Below are 24,140 nucleotides of genomic sequence, written 5' to 3' on the forward strand. Positions count from 1 at the left end.
AGGACGGCCTGATTTTTGTTTTGTTGAATCTAATTCTGCTGTTATGTGCAGAACTAACAGCCAACCTAATTTAGTCTTTTTTGTTTTATCAGCACTGCATCTGAACTTGGTAACAAAACAGGGATTATGGCTGTAGGATCATGATAACCTCCATTACAATATTGTTCAACTTTGTCTAGCATGGGGAGGCAATGGCCTGGTGGTATTATCTGTTAATCCAGAAACTGTTCTGGGGGACCAGGGTTCGAATCCCGCCACGGCAGATGGTGGAATTTGAATTCAATAAAAGATATCTGGAATTAAGAATCATCTGATGACCGTAAAACCATTGTTGATTGTTGGAAAAACTCATTTGGTTCACTAATGTCCTTTAGGGAAGGAAATCTGTCATCCTTACCCGGTCTGGCCTACTCTAGAGCACAGTAAGAAGTCTCACAGCACCAGGTTGTGAGACTTCTTACTGTGCTTACCCCAGTCCAACGCCGGCATCTCCACATCATGACTACTCCAGAGCCACAGCAGTGTGGTTGACTCTCAACTGCCCTCAGGCAACTAGGGATGGGCAATAAATGCTGGCCAGCCAGTGGCGCCCATGTCCCATGAATGAATTACAAAAAAGCTTTGCTCTCAAATGTATTGCTTTCACCATCTCTGTCTACTGTGTTACGTTTCTACACAGGTAGTAAATTCCTGTCTGGTAATTATAACCTGTCCTTCCAATCTGTGGCTTCAGATCTAAGTTGAGCCATTCTATTCTAATTCTCTACCATCCCATACTGATTTTCTAGGGTTATTTGGAGACAGTTTATGTTGTTCAAGTTATTGTTTTTTAGATAATATCACATTTATGATCTTCTCCAGGCAAAACATAGGATTGTGATGTTAATCTGAAACTCAGCCCTCATAGAACTGTGTTGTATCTCTTGCCATACAAAGGGTCTGAAATACTCCCCCCTCCTAGATTACATAGAACTGCATTGTTCCAGAGTCTCAGACCCCCTTTCTTCGTATTTTATTGACCTATAACGTTACAGCGTCTCAGGTTTCCCGACTAAGCTGTCCGCCTATGATCTCAGGAGAGCTGCTATCTGAGAGAAAGACAAGCTGTAGTGATGATGGAAGGGCTACGATATGTCATTAAGGTTAAGCCAAGCTGTCACATAAATGGGACTTGCCAGTTGTGCAAGTGGTGCAACAGCTCATATTTCTGGCAAAGTCCAGGAATTCTACAGGTGCCAATGATTCCTCATTGACATTTTGTTCTTGTCTTTCTTTCTCCAAAACAGCAATTCGCAGCAGACCTCACACAGCATACAGCACACCCTCCTTAGTTTCAACCTATCCTGGCACTGCTGTGGTTTGTATGTGTCCTTGGAAGTCAATGGCCAATCAGTAAATCTGCTTTCCCTCTCTCTACTCACACTATCCAGCCAGTTGTCATGTACAATTTCTATAGAAGGGTCTTGCTGCTATAACTGTTACCCACACTGAATTAGTGACAGACTCCTCCCCCTCTTTGGGTGTTATTTATCCTTGCCGACTGCATTCTCTGCAGCTGCTTCCACAAGTAAGTAACATATTTTTTTTAAATGTAGACTTGCTCTAAAATGAGGTCCTTTGATGAGGTTTGTTTTTCTTTGCAATGTGATCCGGGGATGTATGAGGTTATTTGAGGATACTGCTCTAACTGTTCATACTGTGGCTTGAATTCTGAGGTTAAAGCAGTGGAGCTCTTTGAATCCCAGGACGGAATTGAAACACTGTCAACAGCCATCCAGAGGGGATGTTACCTATTGGAGCAGATCAGCAAACCCACCTATCTGAAAGTTTGTGAGTATAATGGGTAAATGTTAACAATTCTGCTGCAGCTGGATGTGTTTGACCCTGCGGTGCCCTCTCTTCTTACATACTTGGTCTGTCAGCTGAATCAATGACCTTCAGCAGTCCATAACTCTGCAAAGCATACCTCGTATTATTAAGCATTTTTGGGCACTCACCTTGCCTCTTATTTATCCATGTTGGGTGCCATTGGCAGCTGAGAGGACAAGAAGGTGATCTCGTCCTACTCATTTCCCAAAGCCACTTTATAACTGGCGCACGGTGGCACAATGGTCAGCACTGCTGCCTCACAGCTGCCAGGGACCCGGGTTCGATTCCTGGCTTGGGTCACTGTCTGTGCAGAGTCTGCACGTTCTCCCTTTGTCTGTGTGGGTTTCCTCCGGGTGCTCCAGTTCCCTCTCACAGTCCGAAAGATGTGCTGGTTAGGTGCTAAATTCTCCCTCAGTGTACCCGAACAGGCGCCGGAGTGTGGCGACTAGGGGATTTTCACAGTAACTTCATTGCATTGCAGGAAGCAGGCCTACTTGTGACACTAATAAATAAACTTTAAAAACTGGCTACTCAGAAGTGAGTAAGTTGGTCCAAGGTGAGTCTGGTGAGGATTTTCCCTATATCTCTGTGGGAAAGTCTGTATTCTCTGTTTCTAAGCCTCTCCTGTATATGGCATTGCCTAAACAGGCCATTCATTCAATGAGGGATTGTGATCTTGAGAATACCACCACCCTACTGTGTCTTACTCATGTTTTTTAACTACCAGATTTTGGAACACAGGGTATTGCGTATTTAGGTTTGAATATGAGGTGGTAACTAGCAAATCCATTGCTTTTCAGTTTGGTATTGAGTTGAAGTGGCCATCTGCAGTGCTACTCATTCATCTCCTTTCCTGCATCCTTTCCTGAAGCAACAAGAAGACTAACACAGCTATCGCACATAAACGGGCTTCTCGAAACATTTTACTTGACAAAGAGAATATTGAGCTGATGGGGAACTTTGAGTGAGAGCAACCAATTATAGTTTATTAGAATTTTAAAGAGAGACAATGTTTTGGGAGCGAGTTTGAGGAAGCAGGCTGTAGTGGATGTTGGAATGCAGAGAACTGAGGAGCTTGTCTCCTGCATTAACATTTTTCACAAAAAGGATTTTGCTCTCGCTGATGTAATTATTTAATTACAATGTCCAAAGCTGTGCAAGTTAGTGGATTGGCCATGCTAAATTGCCCCACCGTGTCCAAAGATGTGCGGGTTAGGTAGATTGACCATGCTAAACTGCCCCACCGTGTCCAAAGATGTGCGGGTTAGGTAGATTGACCATGCTAAATTGTCCCCTAGGGCCTGATTTTACCATTTTCATTCTAAGTGCTGAATCTGGGCACAATTCAGATCCGACTTGGAAATCTGCTTTCAGGTGCCCCCCAATATGCTCTCAGCCTGAAAAAAAATCGCGAGTCCGAATCGCGCTGTTGGCGGGGCTTAGCGCACCCGAAATGATCGGAGCTCTGAACCGCACATGCACAGTTAGAAAAAAATTTGAAAAAGCGCGCCCATGTCAAATTGCTCCTGGGCCGCAAAAAGCGGAGAAAGCAGCCTGGGAGTGAAATGCGGGAGCGATGGCCCCCCACAGACATCACTGTTCCCCTTATCCACCCACCCCCCCAGGACTGATTGCGATTCCCTGCCCCCTTACACCCCACCGATCGCCCGCAGAGTGGCAGCAGACCCCCCTGACCCTTCACCAGTGAACGATCAGGCCTCCCCACCCCCCAGAGAATGATCTGGCCTTACTCCCCCCCTCCAAGAGAATGATCTGGCCTCACCCTCCCCCCCCCTCAGAGAATGATCTGGCCTCACTGCACCCCCCCCCCCCCCCCCCAGAGAATGATCTGGCCTCACTCCCCCACCCCTCCCAGAGAATGATCTGGCCTCACTCCCCACCATGCACTCCCCCCCCCCCCCCCCAGGGAATGATCTGGCCTCACTCCCCACCATGCACCCCCCCCAGAGAATTATCTGGCCTCATTCCCCTCCCCCCGCCAGAGAATGATCTGGCGTCACTCTCCTCCCCGCCCCCCCCCCCCCGCCTCCCCATATCTGAACCGCCTCCTCTTCCCTCCCCACCTCCTCACCAGAGAATGATCTGGCCTGCCTCCCTCCCCACCCCCACCAACCAGACAACGGTCAGACCTCCCCCCCCTCCCCCCACCAGAGAACGATCGGGCCTCCCTCCTTCCTTCCGTCCCCCACCAGAGAATGATCTGACCCCACCTCCCCTGCTCCCCTTCCTCCCACCACCGATCTGAGTCAGAGAGCCATTGGAAGCTCTGAAAGCGCCTCTTCAGCACCCGAAACAGACTTTTATTCAGCATGTCTATTTTGGCGCGATTCTGGATCGGCGAACGCGGTGGTAAAGGGGGAAATGCTGATAAAGTTGGGCGGTAGTTCATTAATTCAATTTAAATGCATGCAAATGCATTTAAATTGCCATTGCGCCGGTTTCGGGCCCAAATCAGATCGCGGCCATTCCCAGGTTTCGGTAAAGTGGCCATCTGCGCGGGCGCGGATCGCGTTAATGGCCTCACGTCCGACTTTATCATGTTTTCGCGTCCACAATGGTAAAATCAGGCCCTTAGTGTCCAAAGCTGTGCAGGTTAGGTGGATTGACCAGGCTAAATTGCCCTTTAGTGTCCAAAGATGTGCAGGTTAGGGGGATTAGCTGGGTAAATATGTGGGGTTACGGGGATACAGCCTCGGTAAGATTCTCTGTCAAAGCATCAGTAAAGGCTTGATGAACCCAATCGCCTCCTTCTGCACTATAAATGTTCTATGATTCTTAGTGCTACTGAACCAAAAGTTTAACTTGTTTTGTGACAGAGGTGAACAAAACGTCCTCGTGCTCCCCCTCGCTACCATCCTCCCCATCCCACATCTTGTTTCTTTGGGAGCGTCCATGTTGAGACTCATTTATTGGCCTCACTCTTAATTCTCTGCATGATGGGTGGGATTAACAATTTCAATATGGAGAACACAGCCCCACCATTATTTTACAGCCATGGATATTGTGATATCTGAGTAAACCCCCAGGGAGAAGTCAGATACTTTATTAACTTATCTAAATCAATTTCCCCCCGTGTAATTCACTGTTACTGCACGAGATTTCCATGAGTCAATAAAGCCAGTGGTGAAAGGGAGGCAGGAACTGCGAACTTCGTAAATGCATTTTTCAGCACTCCTTGTGGGCCAGGGGGAGGAGGAGGAATGCTCCCACACAGTCCCTAAAAGAAGCCTTCAGCCTCTCCACTGTACATCATAATCTCCCACATTCCTCTGCAATGTCCTCCCACACCCCCAAACCCCAAACAGCCGCCAGCCCCAATGCTCTCATTCTCCCCCAGTCATGATGGCCTCTCTCTCCCACCTCCATCACCACCTGTCACTTCTTATCCCCACAAACCCCATTGTGTCAGCCAAGTTTTTCCCCTACTAACCGTCCCCCCCATCCCCCCCCCCCCACCCCCGTGCATACCTGCACACAGCCCCCCCCCCCCCCCCCCGTGCATACCTGCACCCCCACTCAAATTTCTGGGCCCATCTGCAGTTCCCAGCCTTGGACATCTTTTGCTTGCCAGTCAGGCTGTCAATCTGACCAACTGTTGGGCGGGAAGTGGAATAAAAAATATAATGAGATCTTGTTCTTCAAATGACTGAATCTCCCAGTCTCTGATCCAGCTCTCAAGCCAGTTTCAACCTCCTCTGAACCCTCTCCACTTCCCTGTAAATATTTGGGCCGTTTTATAAATGGGCTGTTAGGAGATCATGCTGGTTATCATCTGTCATAGAATCCTACAGTACAGAAGGAGGTCATTTGGCCCATTGAGTCTGGACCGACCACAATCCCACCCAGGCCCTATCCCCTTGGCCCCATGCATTTATCCTACCTAGTCCCCCTGACACTCAGGATTAATTTAGCATGGTCAATCCACCTAACCGGCACACATTTGGACTGTGGGAGGAAACCGGAGCACCCAGAGGAAACCCACGCAGACACGGGGAGAACGTGCAAACTCCACACCGACAGTGACCCAAGCCGGGAATCGAACCCGGGTCCCTGGCATTGTGAGGCAGCAGTGCTAACCGCTGAGAGGGAAGACACTGCAAGACGAAATGCAGTGCCAGCATGTGGACTCATGCCGAAACCCAGGATTGAACCAGGGACCTTTAGGTCTTCAGTCTAACACTTTCCCAGCTGCGCTATTTCACCTTGCATTCTATACACCTGCATGTGTTAATGTGCATGCAAAATAAATTGTTGAAAATCGATAACCGCCGAGACTCAAAATAAATCTTGAAACTTAATGCAGAGGTTCGGTCCTCAGGGGGTCGGAGACATCCAGAATGATATTACCGTACTTGCTGCAGACTGCAGATACAGCGCTGGTGCTGTGCTCTCATTGACGTGCAGAGGCTGAGAGGGCAGCTGGTGTGAGTGTTGCTGACTTATTGCTGTCCCGTTTCCAGCAGTATAAAAAGCAGATGCCATTAAAAGGAAAGAAAAGTTGCAGAGCAAGCTGTTGCCTGATCCCGTGTTGATCCCGGGTTATTCAGGCAGAGCACAACATAGAGAAACCCAATGCCAAATATATCTGTCACTGGCCTTCAGTCCCTTTCCATCTTTGTCACTGGGATGATCACTAAGCTCAGTACAGCCTGGAACATCAGCCGCCGCTTGGTGCAAGTTCTAACTCTAATATACCCCTGGCGTTTAGGTAGCATTGTGAACATGTTACTGGACCGGTAATCCAGATTAGTTCAAATCCCACCATGGCACCTGGGGAATTTAAGCTGTTATTTCAATCAATCTGGGACAAAAAGATGACCATTGTCCTAAAAACTCACTTGATTCACGAATGTCCTTTAGGACAGGAAATCAGCTGACCTTATCTCATCTGGTCCAGACCAACAGCAATGTGGTTGACTCTTAACTGCCCTCTGAAATGGCCTTGCAAACCAACCAGTTATCCAGAGCATGGGCAACAAATGCCAGCGATGTTCATCTAAAATGAATTAATCAAATAAAAGGGCCAGGATTCTGGGCAGCACGGTGGCACAGTGGTTAGCATGGCTGCCTCACAGCACCAGGGACCCAGGTTCGATTCCAACCTGGGTTGGCTGTCTGTGTGGAGTTTGCACATTTTCCCCGTGTCTGCATGGGTTTCCTCCGGTTTCCTCCCACACTCCAAAGATGTGCAGGTTAGGTTGATTGGCCATGCTGAATTGCCCCTTCGTGTCAGGGGGATTAACAGTTGGGTAATGGGGAAAGGACATGGGTGGGATTGCTGTCGATGCAGGCTCGATGGGCCGAATGGGTTCCTTCTGCACTGTAGGGATTCTATGATTCTCTGGCCATTCAGGCCAGTGGCAATCTCTGGCCCCGCCTGCCACGCTCCCCTGCCCGCAGGTTTCACAGCGGCATGGGGTGACATCAATGGGAATTCCCGTTGATTGCGGTGGGACCAGAGAATTGCCAGTCAACAGCGTGCAACCTTTCACCGCCGGGAAACATGCGGCTGGGAGCCCGGAGAATCTCACTCATGTTCTCCACATTTCATACAGTGACTAGGAGATGGGCAGGATAAATTCGCTACATGTGGTGAACCATTGTTCGTTCCCACTAGGTAGTGCTGAGCCATGGTCTGGCCAGTACTATGAGTCTGTATATATGTTACTGTTGGGGTTAGGGTTGGGCTGTTCTACCTGTTAATATAGTTATTATGGTACACCCCAGTCGGCTCCGCCTCCTGGGAGAGGTATAAAGGTCACTGCTCTGCCTGGTGACCCTTTAGTCTGGGATCGTGTACTGTATATAGTAGCTCTGTTATTGTTGGCCATAAAAGCCTTTATTTCCCGAGTACATCACACCTCTCGTGTGTTATATCGCGCATCACTACATTTGGCCGAAATTTTGCTTAATTTCTTGCTCATTTCAGAGCAAGTTCAGCACAGCTAGAAGAGGAAAATTGATCGTGGAGGTGGAACACTTGTTGTCTCATCCCGTAACTTGTTGCATTGCAACTTTCCTGAGTCTGTGACATGGCTGGTTTGCAGTATTCGCTAAAGTACCGCCTGTCATCTACTAATCAAATATACATCCACAACAAAGCCTCTTGAAATGGTTTCCAGTATAATAAAGAGATTCAGGGTTGCTTGAGGCTGGTCATAGGCAAAAAAGGCATGAAAGGCTATCTTCAAAGTTTATTAAACCTTTCCACCTCTCTCTCCATATACCTGTCATTTTGACCAAGCATTCATTTATCGAATGTAATATCTCGCTATGTGAACGTCAATCTAAGCTACTTTGTTTATGCTTCGGGATGCTGAAAACTCTTTTTGTTTCTATGCTTCTGTTCCTGCCATTTCCCCTTTGCTAATTGCTGGTGTTTTTCATTTGTGATATTTGCACCTTAAGAGTTTATGCTATTTCCCTTCAACATCCCCTGTTTCCGCTGTAATGAAGAGGATCAGGAGGAATAATGAAGGGAGATTGGGCTGATTATACAGCAGAACCATCATCTGTGTGTACACCTCTGTGTATATAAACCAAGTAAGAGTTTTAACAACACCAGGTTAAAGTCCAACAGGTTTATTTGGTAGCAAATGCCATTAGCTTTCGGAGCGCTGCTCCTTCGTCAGATGGAGTCCATCTGACGAAGGAGCAGCGCTCCGAAAGCTAATGGCATTTGCTACCAAATAAACCTGTTGGACTTTAACCTGGTGTTGTTAAAACTCTTGCTGTGTTTACCCCAGTCCAACGCCGGCATCTCCACATCATATATGAACCAAGGCAGTCGGAATAGAATATCACAACTCACAAAGCTTGAAAAAGCTGTTTTCTGTTTTTTTAATTCATTCATGGGTTATGAACATTTCTGGCAAGGGCATCGTTTATTGCCCGCCACTAATTGCCCTTGAGAAGGCGGTGGCGAGCCGCCATCTTGAACTGCTGCCGTCCCTGTGGTGAAGGTACATCCACAGTGTTTTTAGAGAGGGAGTTCCAGGATTTTGACCCAGCGACAGTGAAGGAACAGCCAATATGTTTCCAACGCAGGATGGTGAGTGACTCAGAGGGGAACATAGAGATGGTGGTGATTCCATGTGTCTGCTGCCCCATCCTTCTAGGTGGTAGAGGTCACAGGTTTGGAATGTGCCGTCGAAGTTGCTACGCTGTATCTTGAAGATAGTACACACTGCTGTCATTGTGTGCCAATGGTGGAAGGTGTGAATGTTTAAGGTAGGTGCTGGTCAAACAGGCTGCTTTGTTGTCTCACAAGACATTACCTTAATGTGTCACCAGCTTGTCATGAACCCTGAGCTCCCCTCTATGAGAGACTGTCCCCCACTCTTCCTACCCACCACAGGTTAGACTTCACCTCAATGAGAAACTGGACCACACCCCTACCACAGGCTCGACCCCAACTCAATGAAGACTGGACCCCATCTATACCGCAGGCTGGACCTGAATTCAATAAGAGACCAGACTCTATCCCTACCACAGGTTAAACCCCACCTCAATGAGAGACTGGGCCCCACCCCTACCACAGATTAGACCCCCATCTCCGCAAGAGACTGAGCCCCATTTGTACCAGAGGTTAGACCCCACCTCTTCTAGAGGCATTACATAGCCAGTGACAGTGAAAGTGACTAAGCTTCAATAATCCAGCTTCCTTTCAGGCGACATCGGGGGCCATTTGCAATAATCACCAATGATTATCCAACCCTGGATAACGCATGCCACACTGAGCAGTTACCTGGGAAATAGTTCACTGACCTGGTCTTTGAGAAGTGAATGGTGATGCGCGATTAATTCACTCGGGAGGCTGGTTCGTACCCGGGAAATAAAGGCTTTTATTAGCAACAAGAATGGAGCATACTGCTTAACAATACAATCCCAGACTAAAGGGTCACTAGGAAGTGCAGTGACCTTTATACTCCTATAGGTAGGCGGAGCCAACCGGAGTGTACCACAGAACAATACCAACAGGTGGAACACCCCAACCCTAACCCCAACAGTAACAAGAGTAACATATGTACAAGTACCCATAGTGCTAACCATCTATGGTTCAGTACCCATAGTGATAACCATCTATGGTTCACCACAAATGGGTAATTTCACAAAAAGAATACTGATACAACAGTTTAACATGGTATACTTCTGTGTCTAGAAGTTGAAAGAACAATATGCTAAATCATTGGGACTCAGACTAAAGGCGCTTTTCTTTCTGCTGGATGTGGAAAACTCATATTAAGTTAATTAAACCCATAGTAAAGATAATCTTGCCCTAATTTCTCTAAGGTGTTGACTCACAGTGCAAAACCGCTCCCAGTTCTCCACAAGATGGCAATATCATTCAGGGGCCTTTGGGATCTTTTCTGTTTTCTACTGAAAAATGAATGAGTTTCAATTTTCTGCTGTTTGTGGTACGGTGGTGATAAAAAATGATTTGAGGTGAGCTGTCCAACTACAACCTCAATTGTAACCAAAGCCCCTGATTTTGTGACAACACCTTGTAATTCACTTGCGATCATTTATCGTATCTTGTTCTGCTGTCAATACAATGTCAGAAGCTACAACAGTACAGAGAACTCTCGGATTTATTTGCTGCCAAGTAACGATGGCTGTTCTTCAAAGACTTCATTGAGCAACTCCTGGCCGTGTAAAGACTTGGTCATCACTTAGGAAGGGAAGGTTACCATAGAGACTGATTCCTGATCGTCTGCCCATCCAGCAAGATAAAAATAGTTTCTGTAGCAACAGATGGCTCATGGGAGAAAATAATATTTGATGGTAAAATGTAATCTTTTGTGGGGGCGCAGAGTTGCTCCAAGACTCATCATATTTCACCGTTTATACTTTTTTGTTACTTCCTTTTTGAAAAAGGCTTTTTTTTCCTCTGTGTATTCTCCGTCTGCTTAAACAGCTGGGCAAACCTCACAGTCTAAAAATAAGCAAAACACTGCGGATGCTGGAATCTGAAAAAAGAACTGAGGATGCCGGAAAAACTCACCAGGTCTGTCGGGAAAGCATCAGTACATGTTCTTTAATAATCAGGCAACCATGACTCGGGTGCCCAGTGCCCTACATTATCCTCCAGGGAGGGCAGCAAGTAGGGTTGCCAACTGTGACGAAGGGGGCGAACTTACCAAATAAATTCTAAGTCCCAAACAAACATGAAAACAGGTGAGTTTCAGATCTGTCTTTTCAACGAGGCGACCGCCGGAATTCTACCACCCCACCTGCCACGGAATCAGAGCGGGAGAGGGGGGACAATGGAAATATCCGTTGACCTTGGGTAGGATTTTCCGGTCTCAGGTCAAGCGAGGCCATAAAATCCCGCCACATAAGTCCAATCCTATGCCGCTCTGTGCAAAAAAATGCACAATCTGTTTCCCGCCAGTAGGGGGAAAGGAGTGGGGCCTAAGCTTGGCAGAAAGCCAACAGCTCCCAGTAGAGGGCGCAATTGCACATGCACAGATCTCTATGTTCTTTTTCATAGAACTGAAAGATCTGTCAGTCACACCCCCCCCCTCCCCCGGATATCGTTCGCCTCTCCCCCCATGATCACTGTCCTCCCGGCCAATCAACCTGCCACCCCCCCCTAGATAGCGCCCCCTCCACCCACCCCCATACAATTGTCCCTCCCACTGGCCTGGCCCAGCCCAGTGAGAGGGGTGAGAAATCAGGCACAAACCCGATTTGTCTCCTCTCTCGCGATCTTACTGGCTCACCCCGCCCATAGACTGGCGGGACAAGAAGGTAAGATTGCCCCCTAAATGTTTTCCTGGAATTTCACCACATGACTTGCCCCCATGCTCCAACCATTAGTTGGTCAACACACCCTTCCTCGTGACACACCACCTTCCCATGCTGACTGGAAAGCAAAAAAGACTCATTCCCCAATTGGATGCTGCCTAACTGTCAGCCAAACAGCCTTTGCCCCCCATTTCAATGTTTTTGTCTGTGGTAAAATGATATGTTCAAAGAAAATGATGGGAAAAAAATCATTTTTAATGCCCTGACAATTTATCTCCAGGGTTGCATCTAACAGTGTCCTGGGAATGCTCTTCGATTCCTGGAGACTCCAGGCTAGTCCTGGAGGGTTGGTAACCCTGAGGCCAGCATATTCAATTCAGCATATCGTGTGCAGGACAGGTATTCAGTACCAGGCAATTCTGCAGAGAAGAGGGAAGGACAGACACGGTGATACATAAATATGGTGAAAACCGAGAGAAACTTGAGCTTTTCAACATTGAAAGAAGTCGACAAAGAGGGGATGTCACAGACCATATAAAACATTAAACAGTATAGGGACAGTAAATCTTGGACCATTGAACCATGACAACAGGACAGCAGGTTCAAGTTGGTGACAAGCAAGTTTAAGATTGTTGTCACCATTTTGTTTACACAAAGGACCGCTACAGTGCAGAAAGAGCCCATTCGGCCCATTGAGTCTGCACCAACTCTGCACCAACTCTCCGAGACTCTTACCCACTCCCTTTCACAGTAACTTCATTGCAGTGTTAACGTAAGCCTATTTGTAGCACTAATAAATGACTTGCAAATGTAGAACAGGTGAATATTAGAATATTTTAAGGAACATTTTGATGGTGGTAGCAATTTGATCGGGGCAGTGAGGGCAGGGGTGAGCAGGGTTTGCGAGTTCACAACAGGAATGGAGCAATAGATTATTTCTTGTCATCTGACAGTTTAATACCTCAACTAGTTATTGGGATGGAAGGGTGTGATACTCCAGCAGTACGTGTCTCCCTGCATATAGAATATTCTGGAAGTTTGCCATCGCAATGTATTTTCCAGATAGGAAGGTAGGATAACCTGAATTAGCCACCACAACATATGCCAAGACATCAGATTGCAATGGGACATGGTGGCACATGCGCTGCTTTAGACCAGAGGATGGAATGAGTTGGAATGTTGTCTTTCCTCATGCGGTTCAGACTGATGTGAAGCATGAGATGAATACAAGATACTGATGTTTTATCTTTTAGTGCGTATTACTAAAGCTTGTTGCAGAGCACATTGATGCTTGAAAGATCTATGGTAAAAGTCTTAAGTTGTGTGCCAGTCCTGCTGACTTCACATTGCTCTGAGCTGTAAAAGACATCAGGGGGAATTTTCCCATCCCGCCTACCACAGGAATCATAGCAGGCGGGGGTGGGGGGATGGGGTGGGGGGTGGACCACGCAAAGGTCCGTTGACATCGGACGGAATTTTTCAGTTTTGATGCGAGCATGGACAGAAAATCCCGCCCACGACCTCACAATCTATGTCCATTCTACATAGCCAGAGACTGAAGTAGGAATTGAATTCCCTACTTACTAAGCTTCCAGAGCCCCAGTAATAAAAATGCTGGAGCTACTGAGCAAGTGTGGCACGCAGGTCACCAGTGTATGGGTGAGGAAGCCCCTCTACAGGATGGCCTGTGGATACCCCTGCACCCAGGCAGGCAGGAGATTGCCTGGCTCTGTCTGGGCGCTGGACCTCCGGCCTGCTGATGGGTGCCTGTCTCCAGGCTCTCGCCACCTGTGGGAACCTGGAGACAGGAAAATTCCAGGCCTCTTTTAATTGGCCTCAATGAGACTCTTAATGAGTCTGATTGACTACCCACTATACACAAGAGGGTAGCTCTACCAGCACTTCCCACCCTGTCCCTGCAAAAATGGCCCAGAGGTGGATTGAGCCAGGGTACTAGCATGCTGGCTGAACACAACATAGATTAGAAACCCTGCAGTGCAGAAAGAGCCTATTCGGCCCATTGAATCTGCATTGACTCTGCATCAACTCTCCGAGACTCTTACCCACCCTCTTTCACAGTAATTTCAATGCAGTATTAACGTTAGCCTACTTGTGACACTAATAAATAAACATTAAATGTTAAATCCCTGTAGCCCTGTGCATTTATCCCATTAATCCCCCGAACCTATACATCCTGGGACACCAAGAGGCAATTTACAAAGAACAAAGAAAAGTACAGCACAGGAACAGGCCCTTTGGCCCTCCAAGCCTGTGCTGAGCATAATGCCCAAGAAACTAAAAACAAATCTGCCCTTACTCAGGCCGTATCCCTCTATTCCCTCCCTATTCATGAACCCATCCAGATGCCTCTTAAATGTTGCTAATGTGCCCGCTTCCACCACCTCCTCTGGCAGCGCATTCCAGGCACCCACCACTCTCTGCGTGAAAAACTTCCCCCGCACATCTCTCTTAAACTTCCCCCTCTCACCTTGAACCTGTGCCCCCTTGTAATTGACACTTCCACACTGGGAAAAAGTCTCTGACTATCCACCCTGTCGATGCCTCTCATAATTTTGTAGACCTCTATCAGGTCTCCCCTCAGCCTCCATCTTTCCAGTGAAAACAATCTTAGTTTATTCAACCTCACCTCATAGTGTACACTCTCGAGACCAGGCAACATCCTGGTGAACCTTCTTTGCACTATCTCCAATGCTTCCACATCCTTCTGGTAGTGTGGTGACCAGAACTGCACGCAATAATTCAAATGCGGCTTAACCAAGGTTTTAAATAGCTGCAACATGATTTCCCAACTCTTATACACAGTGCCTCAGCTGTAGGAGGAAACCGGAGCACCCGGAGGAAACCCATGCAGACATGGGGAGAACGTGCAAATTTCAATTACCCAAGGCTGGAATCGAACCCAGGTCCCTGGCACTGTGAGGCAGCAGTGCTAGCCACTGTGCCACCGTGATGCCCATAATAGGGGTGCTATTTTTAGCCCCAGCCTAAATCTGATCCTGGCCTTGGCAGAGGTTGGAATTCCTGCTCAATTTCCAGGTCACCTTTCATCAGAACAGCCTTTGGTGAGGCTGCCTTATCTTTGGCGTATTTACATAATTTTTCACGTTTTTATTTCAGAGTTCCAGTATCTGCGGTATTTTGCTTTTTTGCCAACACCTGCCATATTTTATTGACATCATCATCAGAATCCTGCCCGAATCTGCTCGCAGCCACCACCTTTGCAACTCCTAAGGTCATCCAAATATTGGGAGCGATTCTCCCATCCCGCTGCGCTAATTTTCAGCCTGGGAGAATCGCGCGGGGGGCGGATTCGCGGGATTCCTGCAAGTGTCCACACCCCACTAACATCTCCCAGCACTGTAGATTGGGGGTCCGGGGCAGGGTTGGGCTGGGAATGGTCGGGGGGGGGGGGAGCTGTGATCGGGCCATGGAGGGAGTTGGGGAGGCAGCACTGTGGGGGTCCCGGGCTGGCCAGCGATCGAGCTGGCCAGTAAACAAGAAACCAACAGTTCGGGGCCACTACGCATGTGCAGAGTCGCACTGATTTCAGCCTCTCCAGCGTGAATAGTCCCCGCCCCCTGTAGTGTAATGATATTCAGACTGGTGCCCCCTGCATTGCACAGAGTGTGGGAGATTCTAGTGTGAACTCCCACTGAAAAAATAACGGCTTGAATTACTCCAGTTTTCCCACGAATTCAACACTTAGAACTCTTTTGGGAGAATTCCACACATTATCTTTTATTGTTATTTCAGACCTCAGTGTAAAAAGGAGGAGATTCTTGGAGAAGATTTCACCAGCCAAGTTCTCCACAAATCAAGGCAACTCTTAGATGAAGGTCAAGAGGACCCAGCAGAATATTGCACAGGTGAGACTCTTCAGTGCCAGAGAGTGGCAAGTTATAGTCTCAGGTAAATTATCATCTAGAGCACAAAATTCAACTCTGTAGCACTCATGTTTTTCCATAATAGAAGGGTGATTAATTTAAATAACTCCGATTTCTCTGCTCACCCCACATATCCATAAACAGGAAGGTGATTTGATTTCTCTCTTTATCATCAGTGGTGTAAATCCCAACTTCTCAGTTTTGATGTGATCCAATTTCTATTAATAACCCCACTGCAAACTCGAGATAGAGTGAATGCAGAGGGCTAGTTTATTTGCACACACTCACATGTGGAAGGAGGCTTGCAATGTAGCCTCCTGTGCATTCATACAATTATAGTGGGATAAGGAATAGACCACAGAGAAAATAGTTATTGTTTCGCAGGTTTCACAGAGCCCAGAATCAGAAGTTCAATGGTGTTGGCAGGTTGAAAACTGATGCTGGATAATTCACTTTTCCAGACTCCCTGGCACACAAAGATTAAATTAGCTTTGTTGGCAATAGTACAGAAGTTCCAATATAAATAATATAGATGGGGCCAGGCATTCAAACATGGACAGAACCCCTTTTCCATTCTGCTGCTTGGTGGATGGAAAGATGGCAGACTGAGCTCTGCAGCTTCACAAGGTAATATTACAGGTTTCACCAGCTATAGGGGTAATGTCAGATGACTCCCACCTCTCCACTTTGGTTTTGATAAGGGGCGTATACCCCTTTGAGCTCCTGAGATTGTTAATGTTCCAACCATGAAGTCTTAATGGGAGATTGCGGGGTCCTTTGTCCTAGCAGACAAATCTGTAAATCCCAACTTCTCAGTTTTGATGTGATCCAATTTCTATTAATAACCCCACGGCAAACTTGAGATGGAGTGAATGCAGAGGGCTAGTTTATTTACACACACTCACACATGTGGAAGGAGGCTTGCAATGTAGCCTCCTGTGCATTCATCCAATTATAGTGGGATAAAGCCTGGCTTATGAGACGTCAGTGGCCTTTGTATACTTCTCTTTGAATTTGGTCTCCGCAGCCCACAGGAGTCATTATCTTATCTTCAGAGATAGTGAGGCACAGGTTTCTGCCAAATAGGTCTTATTGTTCAAGATTCCAAGCCAGATAAACTTCAGCCATTTTAAAAGGTCATTATTTAGATTTGAAATTTTAGAAATTAGCCACGAAGATATAATATTATAAAGTAAAAATGTGCAGTGTGAGTTCTTCGTCCCCTTACAGCAAGGAAAGCCGTTTTGCCCCTAAAATGGCATCCTTGTCACTTGCACGCATTTCTGGTGCTAGGGGGTAATGTCAGATGAGTCCCACTATTTTGGTGACAGCTACAGTGTGTCTGCAGGGAGCATCTGGCAGAAATATGGAGAGTAGGTGGAGCAGTGGCAGCTGGAAGTCAACCTGGAAAAGTGTGAGGTTATGCACTTGGGAAGGGCTAACAAGGCAAAGGATTAAACTATGAAAGGTAGGACCCTGGGACATACTGAAGATCAGATGAACATTGGAGTGCATATCCACAGATACCTGAAGGTCGCAGAGCGGGTAGGTAAGGTGGTTAAGAAGACATTTTGATTTGATTTGATTTGATTTATTATTGTCACATGTATTAACATACAGTGAAAAGTATTGTTTCTTGCATGCTATGCAGACAAAGCATACCGTTCATAGAGAAGGAAACGAGAGAGTGCAGAATGTAGTGTTACAGTCATAGCTAGGGTGTAGAGAAAAATCAACTGAATGCAAGGTAAGTCCCTTCAAAAGTCTGACAGCAGCAGGGAAGAAGCTGTTTCTTGAGTCGGTTGGTATGTGACCTCAGACTTTTGTATCTTTTCCCCGATGGAAGAGGATGGAAGAGAGAATGTCCAGGGTCCTTAATTATGCTGGCTGCTTTGCCGAGGCAGCGGGAAGTCTAGACAGAGTCAATGGATGGGAGATTGGTTTGCGTGATGTATTGGACTACATTCACGATCTTTTGTAGTTCCTTGTGGTCTTGGGCAGAGCAGGAGCCATACCAAGCTGTGATACAACCAGAAAGAATGCTTTCTATGGTGCAACTGTAAAAGTTGGAAAGATATGGGATACATGCCTTAATTAGCCTAGGCATAGAATACAAGAGCAGGGAGGCCATGCTGGAACTGTATAAAATGCTGGTTAGGCCACAACTGGAATACTGTGTGCAGTTCTGGTCACCACATTATAGGAAGGTTGTGATTGCACTGGAGAGGGTGCAGAGGAGATTTACCAGGAGGCTTGAGGGTCTGAGCTATGAGGAAAGATTGGATAGGCTGAGGTCGTTTTCCTTGGAGCAGCGAAGTTTGAGAGGGAATATGAGTATAGATAGGGTGGACAGGAAGGCACTTTTTCCATCAATGGAGGGATTAATAACCAGAGGCCATAGATTTAAGGTCAGACATAAAGGCTAAGAGGGGAGTTGAGGAGAATTTTTTTCACCCAGAGAACTCACTGTCTGAAAGGGTGGTTGAGTCAGAAACTTTTGTAACATTTAAGAAGTATTTCAATATTCACTTGCTACTGTAAGCTCCAGGGCTATGGGCCAAGCGCTGGAAAATGGAATTAGTGTAGTCAGATTTTGTTGACCAGCATGGACACGATGGGCCGAACGGCCTCCTTCAGTGCTGTAGGAATAGTCTCCACACTTTCAGCTTGTTTCAAACGATTTGTTACAAAAACCTACAATCACTATCTCCATTTTATATATCCACGATGCATTGCAAATGCAACAAGTTTATCTCTATTAATAAAGCAGAAATCTGTATTGGGATTTGATGCTCGACAGCCACGCGCTCGCCACTTATGCTTCTGGTGCCGAACAGAAAGACATTAGGGTCAGTCATGAAAACCCTGATGCCAGGGTGTGGGCATGTTGCCCATGTGCAACCGCAGCTGATGCCTTCCTGGTCAGCCGCAGGAGTTAGAGGGTTCAATGCCGGCACTGCCATTTTGCAGCTTAATATTCCAGCTAATGCTACCTCCTAAACATGCACAGCCGAATTTGTAACAGGAAGCTTTGTTTAAAGGGACCTTCAACCACTTTAAAGTTAGTTGCTGATTTAATTCTAGTAGTTCTTGCTGCCCTATTGTCGAGGTGATTGGTGCTTTTCAGAGTTGTTTAAAGTTGCTGAAGTCTGCAGGGAGTGAGGATGTGCTGAAAGACTTTGTCCTGACTTCAAGGATTCTGCCCACCATCTTCTACCAGACATGTGTTGCAGCAGTGTGCACCCCCCTCAGGCTATAGCATTGCAGAAGGAAGGACAGAGACAACACAAAGCCAGACAGTTCAGTTGCTGGAAGAGTTCGGAGAGGGTTCTCAGCTGTTGGTCATAGTCCAGATGTGGTCTCACTCGAGCTCTGTAAACTAAATCATAGAATCCTACAGTGCAGAAGGAGGCCATTCGACCCATCGAGTCTGCACCGACCACAATCCCATCTAGGCCCTATCCCCATAACCCCACCCTGCTAATTCCCTTGATACTCGGATCAATTTAACATGGCCACACAACCTAACCCACACATCATTGGAGTGTGGGAGGAAACTGGAGCACCCGGAGGAAACCCACGCAGACACGGGGAGAACATGCAGACTCCACACAGACAGTGACCCGAGGTCGGAATTGAACCCGGGTCCCTGGCACTGTGCTAATCACTGTGCCAATATGCCACCCATTGTGCCACTATGCCGGCCAGGCCTGTAGTATAAACAAATATACATCATCAGTGCCATAACAGGACATGCCTACAGAGAATGGAGAGAGAGATTTCCATGTAGAGCCTTGTGTTAAGTCTGCATTGTACATTGTTAGCTTGATGTTCACAAAAAGGTCGAGTTTACCAACAGCCTTGCCTCCAGCAGTATCTGTAAATCCAGATCCCTCTGAGACCCAGAGCAATGATAACAGAATGTCCATTCCAGGGAGCAAATCTCCTACCTCAACATCAGCAAGAAACAGTGTGTCAGAAATCTCCATTTCATTAAGAACACCCTCACTGTAATCTGCCACTTGCCGCAGTCACGCCTTGTAGACGATACTCACTTGCTGCCTCTGTGCTCCGGTGGTGGAGTGAGTGGGTGGGGTGGTGATCAAATGAGTTGCTTTGACCTGGATGATTTAAAGTTTATTTATTAGTGTCACCAAGTAGGCTTACATTAACAATGCAATGAAGTTACAGTAAAAATTGATGATATCGAGCTTGTTGAGTGTTGTTGGAGCTGCAGCGATCCAGGCACGTGGAGAGCATTCCATCTCACTCCTGACTTGTGCCTTTGATTGGCGTTTATAGCAATTGTTGATGAGTAGTTTTACTCCTGCTTGCGACATGCCGGTTTTTATTGTATATTCAGTTTAATTCGCCACTTTATTATGAAAAGAAATTTTCAACCAATGTAATGCAAATTTGCAACAAAAGCTTGCATGGCTGCTGCTGGAATGTTAGTAAGAAGTTTAACAACACCAGGTTAAAGTCCAACAGGTTTATTTGGTAGCAAAAGCCACACAAGCTTTCGGAGCTGCAAGCCCCTTCTTCAGGTGAGTGGATTACTTACAGAAGATCCCAGCAAAGCCACACTGTTGAGTAATAGCCCCAGCCCAATTTTCTCACCACTTGATATCTTCCGTTAAAAATGTCCCCTAGTTTCACTGGGTGGTAGCCTCCTGTAAAGACACATTGGTTAGTCTTCAGCTTTAGGTCAGCACTTATCTGAAGAAGGGGCTTGCAGCTCCGAAAGCTTGTGTGGCTTTTGCTACCAAATAAACTTGTTGGACTTTAACCTGGTGTTGTTAAACTTCTTACTGTGTTTACCCCAGTCCAACGCCGGCATCTCCACATCATGGCTGGAATGTTACCCAGAAAGTCTGGAATGTTACCCAGAAAGTCTGGGTATTTTCCAAGTAAAAATCACTTGGAAAACTATTTAAATATTTAAATTAAAATAGCCGTATAAGTAAAGAGAAATCATAGAAACCCTACAGTACAGAAAGAGACCATTCGGCCCATCGAGTCTGCACCGACCACAATCCCACCCAGGCCCTACCCCCATATCTACCCACTAATCCCTCCAACCTACGCATCTCAGGACACTAGGGGCAATTTTTAGCATGGCCAATCAACCTAACCCGCACATCTTTGGACTGTGGGAGGAAACCGGAGCACCCGGAGGAAACCCACGCAGACACGAGGAGAATGTGCAAACTCCACACAGACAGTGACCCAAGCCGGGAATCGAACCCAGGTCCCTGGAGCTGTGAAGCAGCAGTGCTAACCACTGTGCTACCGTGCCGCCATAAAGGTTTATTTATTAGTCACAAGTAAGACTTACACTGCAATGAAGTTACTATGAAATTCCCCTAGTCGTCACACTCCGACGCCTGTTTGGGCAATCCACCTAACCAGCACGTCTTTCAGACTGTGGGAGGAAACTGGAGTACCCGGAGGAAACCCACGCAGAGACAAGGCGAACGTGCAAACTCCACACAGACAGTGACCCAAGCCAGGAATCGAACCCAGGTCCCTGGTGCTATGAGGCAGCAGTGCTAACCACTGTACCACCGTGCCGCCCATATAGGGAACCATATTTAGCTCTGCTATGATATTTCTGCACCCTTTGCTAAATAAACCTTAATACCTAATGTGATAAAACTATTTTTGTCATATCTGGAATCTCAATTCCAGGATGTGAAAATGTCCACTGATGCATATACACGTGTGAACCTGCTAGTTTTTAAAATATATTATTCCCTGTTAAGTGCTGACCTAAAGCTGAAGACTAACCAATGTGTCTTTACAGGAGGCTACCACCCAGTGAAACTAGGGGACATTTTTAACGGAAGATATCAAGTGGTGAGAAAATTGGGCTGGGGCTATTACTCAACAGTGTGGCTTTGCTGGGATCTTCTGTAAGTAATCAATCTCGTTCATGTTGGCTTTAGTAATGTATTGGGTTTATTAAATGTTACATTTTTTTGAAATTGAGAAACCAATATTAATGATCAAGAATATACCACAAAGGTCGAAAATGGTAAAAGAGATTAGATAAATCAGAAAGTAATGATTAGATTATTAGGGAAGTGATGGCCTTGTGATATTATCGCTAGACTATTAATCCAGAAACTCAGCCAATGTTCTGTGGACCCAGGTTCAAATCCCACCACGGCAGATGGTGAAATTTGAATTCAATTAAAATTATCTAGAATTAAGAACCTACTGATTACCATGAAACCATTGTTGATTGTCAGGAAAAACCCATCTGGTTCACTAATGTCCTTTAGGGAAGGAAATCTGATGTCCGTAACTGGTTTGGCCTCCAGAGCCACAGCAATGTGGTTGACTCTCAACTATCCTCTGAAATGGCTTAGCAAGCCACTCATTCAAGGGCAACTGAGGATGGGCAATAAATGCTGATCAGCTAGCGACACCCATGTCCCATGAATTAATAAAATAAAGCTTGGGTTTTGAACATCTGTGGGCTCCAAGAGGAAGGGTTGATTGAAGGAGGCATGGCAATAGATGTTACTGATAGTGTGAAACAGATGATAGTGAGTCAGCATTGTTAGGGTTCCAGATCAGAACCTTCAAGGTATATTATGAAGCCAGACTAGATCTCAGCAATTTTTCTATTGTGGTATGTGAGGAAAAGAAGCTTTGCCTCAGGAGCAATTCCGCTGACAAATTAGGGATCTTTTTATCAAAACAAGCTTTATTCATAACACAGTTTAAGTATAACTCTAACAAAATGAAACAGTTTAGCTCTTAACCATTGAATAATCTTTAAACATGAAAAGAAACAACTCTTAACTTCTAACTTATCACTATTCAGTTCCAAATAAGCAATATTTATCTTATGGCCTTAAACCCCTCTTTAAAAATAGTTAGCAAATCCAGGCATCTTTGTTTTAACTTTTGTTGTAAGAAGTTTAACAACACCAGGTTAAAGTCCAATAGGTTTATTTGGTAGCAAATGCCACTCATAAGATTTATTTGGTAGCAAATGCCATAACACATAAGAGTGGCATTTGCTACCAAATAAACCTGTTGGACTTTAACCTGGTGTTGTTAAACTTCTTACTGTGTTTACCCCAGTCCAACGCCGGCATCTCCACATCATTAACTTTTGTTAACAGCTTTGGAACTTCCAGAGATGTTTTGTAGAGGGAAAGAGAGCTGCTTGTAGGCTCATGTCTTTAAATAGCCCTCTCCAGCAACTGAACTCAGAAAGCTGTTTTTCTTAGCTACAAACCTAGTTTCTCTCTACTTCTAGTACCGTATGATTATATGGCCTTGTGTACCTAACTCACCTTCCTATTACTTCAATCAAAAAAAACTATGCTTCTTTCCTTTGGTAAACAGAAGCTCATTAAGCCATCTGTAAAATAGACACTTAAATGGCTAAAAGGAGTAATTATCCTGCTTTCCAGCATCTGTTGTATTCCTCCCAGACAAACCGACCGCTTGTAACAAAACACTGCATCTTAAAGCAGCCCTCCTCAAACTTAAAATATATGAATAGCGGAATATCATCACAGCAGCACATTTCATTTCTCTCTCGATTTTCATTTCCATTGATGTCAATATGGGTGTCACCAACAAGGCTAAATTGCCCATCCTGAGTTGCCCTTGAGAATGCGGGGGTAAGCCACCTTTTAAATCACTGCAGTCTGTGTGGTGAAGGTACTCCAACAATGCTGTTACAAGATTTTGGCAAAGTGATAATGAAGTAATGGCAGTACATACCCAAGTCAAGATGGCGTGTGACTTGGAGGGGAACTTGTAGGTGGTGGTGTTCCATGCACTTGACCTTGTCCTTCTATATGGTCGGAGTCATGGATTTGGGAGGAGCTGGGAAAGTTGCTGCAGTAAATCTGTGAGAAAAACTCTAAAGTCAGACCGTGCCACTGATGGATGCTGAAACAGTGAGATTGGGTGCTGATCAAACAGACTCCTTTGTCCTTAATGGTGTCAATTTACACGAGTGCTGTGACAGCTGCTCACATCTAGGTAAGTTGCACTCATGAACCTTTCCTTGTGGTTAGCACCGCTGCCTCACAGATCCAGGGACCCAGGTTCGATTCCTGGCCTGGGTCACTCTCTGTGCAGAGTCTGCATGTTCTCCACTCAAGAAGCTTGAGGCCATCCAGGACAAAGCAGCCCCCTTGATTGGCACCACATCTACAAATATCCACTCCCTCCAACACCGACGCTCTGTAGCAGCAGTGTGTACTATCTACAAGATGCACTGCAGCAATTCACCAAAGACCCTTAGACAGCGCCTTCCAAACTCACAATCACTTCCATCTAGAAGGACAAGGGCAGCAGACACATGGGAACACTACCACCTACAAGTTCCCCTCCAAGGTACTCACCATCCTGACTTGGAAATACATCGCCGTTCCTTCACAGTCGCTGGGTTAAAATCCTGGAATTCCTTCCCTAATTGTGGGTCAACCCACATCACATGGACTGCAGCGATTCAAGAAGGCAGCTCACCACCACCTTCTCTAGGGCAACTAGGGATGGGCAATAAATGCTGGCCAGCCAGCGATGCTCATGTCCCACAAATGAATTAAAAAATGAATAAAA

The 24,140-nt window shown here is 46.2% G+C and overlaps 1 protein-coding gene across 1 annotated transcript in view; it reads left to right on the forward strand.

Annotated features, from left to right (window-relative positions):
• Positions 1-6,612: 6,612 nt before the first annotated feature.
• The window catches only part of LOC144491882 (SRSF protein kinase 3), a 40,663-nt gene continuing 23,135 nt past the window's right edge, over positions 6,613-24,140 (forward strand). The window contains exons 1-3 of the mRNA XM_078210172.1: positions 6,613-6,626; positions 15,415-15,527; positions 21,352-21,460. Coding sequence (XP_078066298.1) covers positions 6,613-6,626; positions 15,415-15,527; positions 21,352-21,460 — 236 coding nt within the window. The remainder of the gene's footprint in view (positions 6,627-15,414; positions 15,528-21,351; positions 21,461-24,140) is intronic.

Source organism: Mustelus asterias, chromosome 3 (assembly GCF_964213995.1).
Source record: "Mustelus asterias chromosome 3, sMusAst1.hap1.1, whole genome shotgun sequence".
Lineage (NCBI taxonomy): Eukaryota > Metazoa > Chordata > Chondrichthyes > Carcharhiniformes > Triakidae > Mustelus > Mustelus asterias.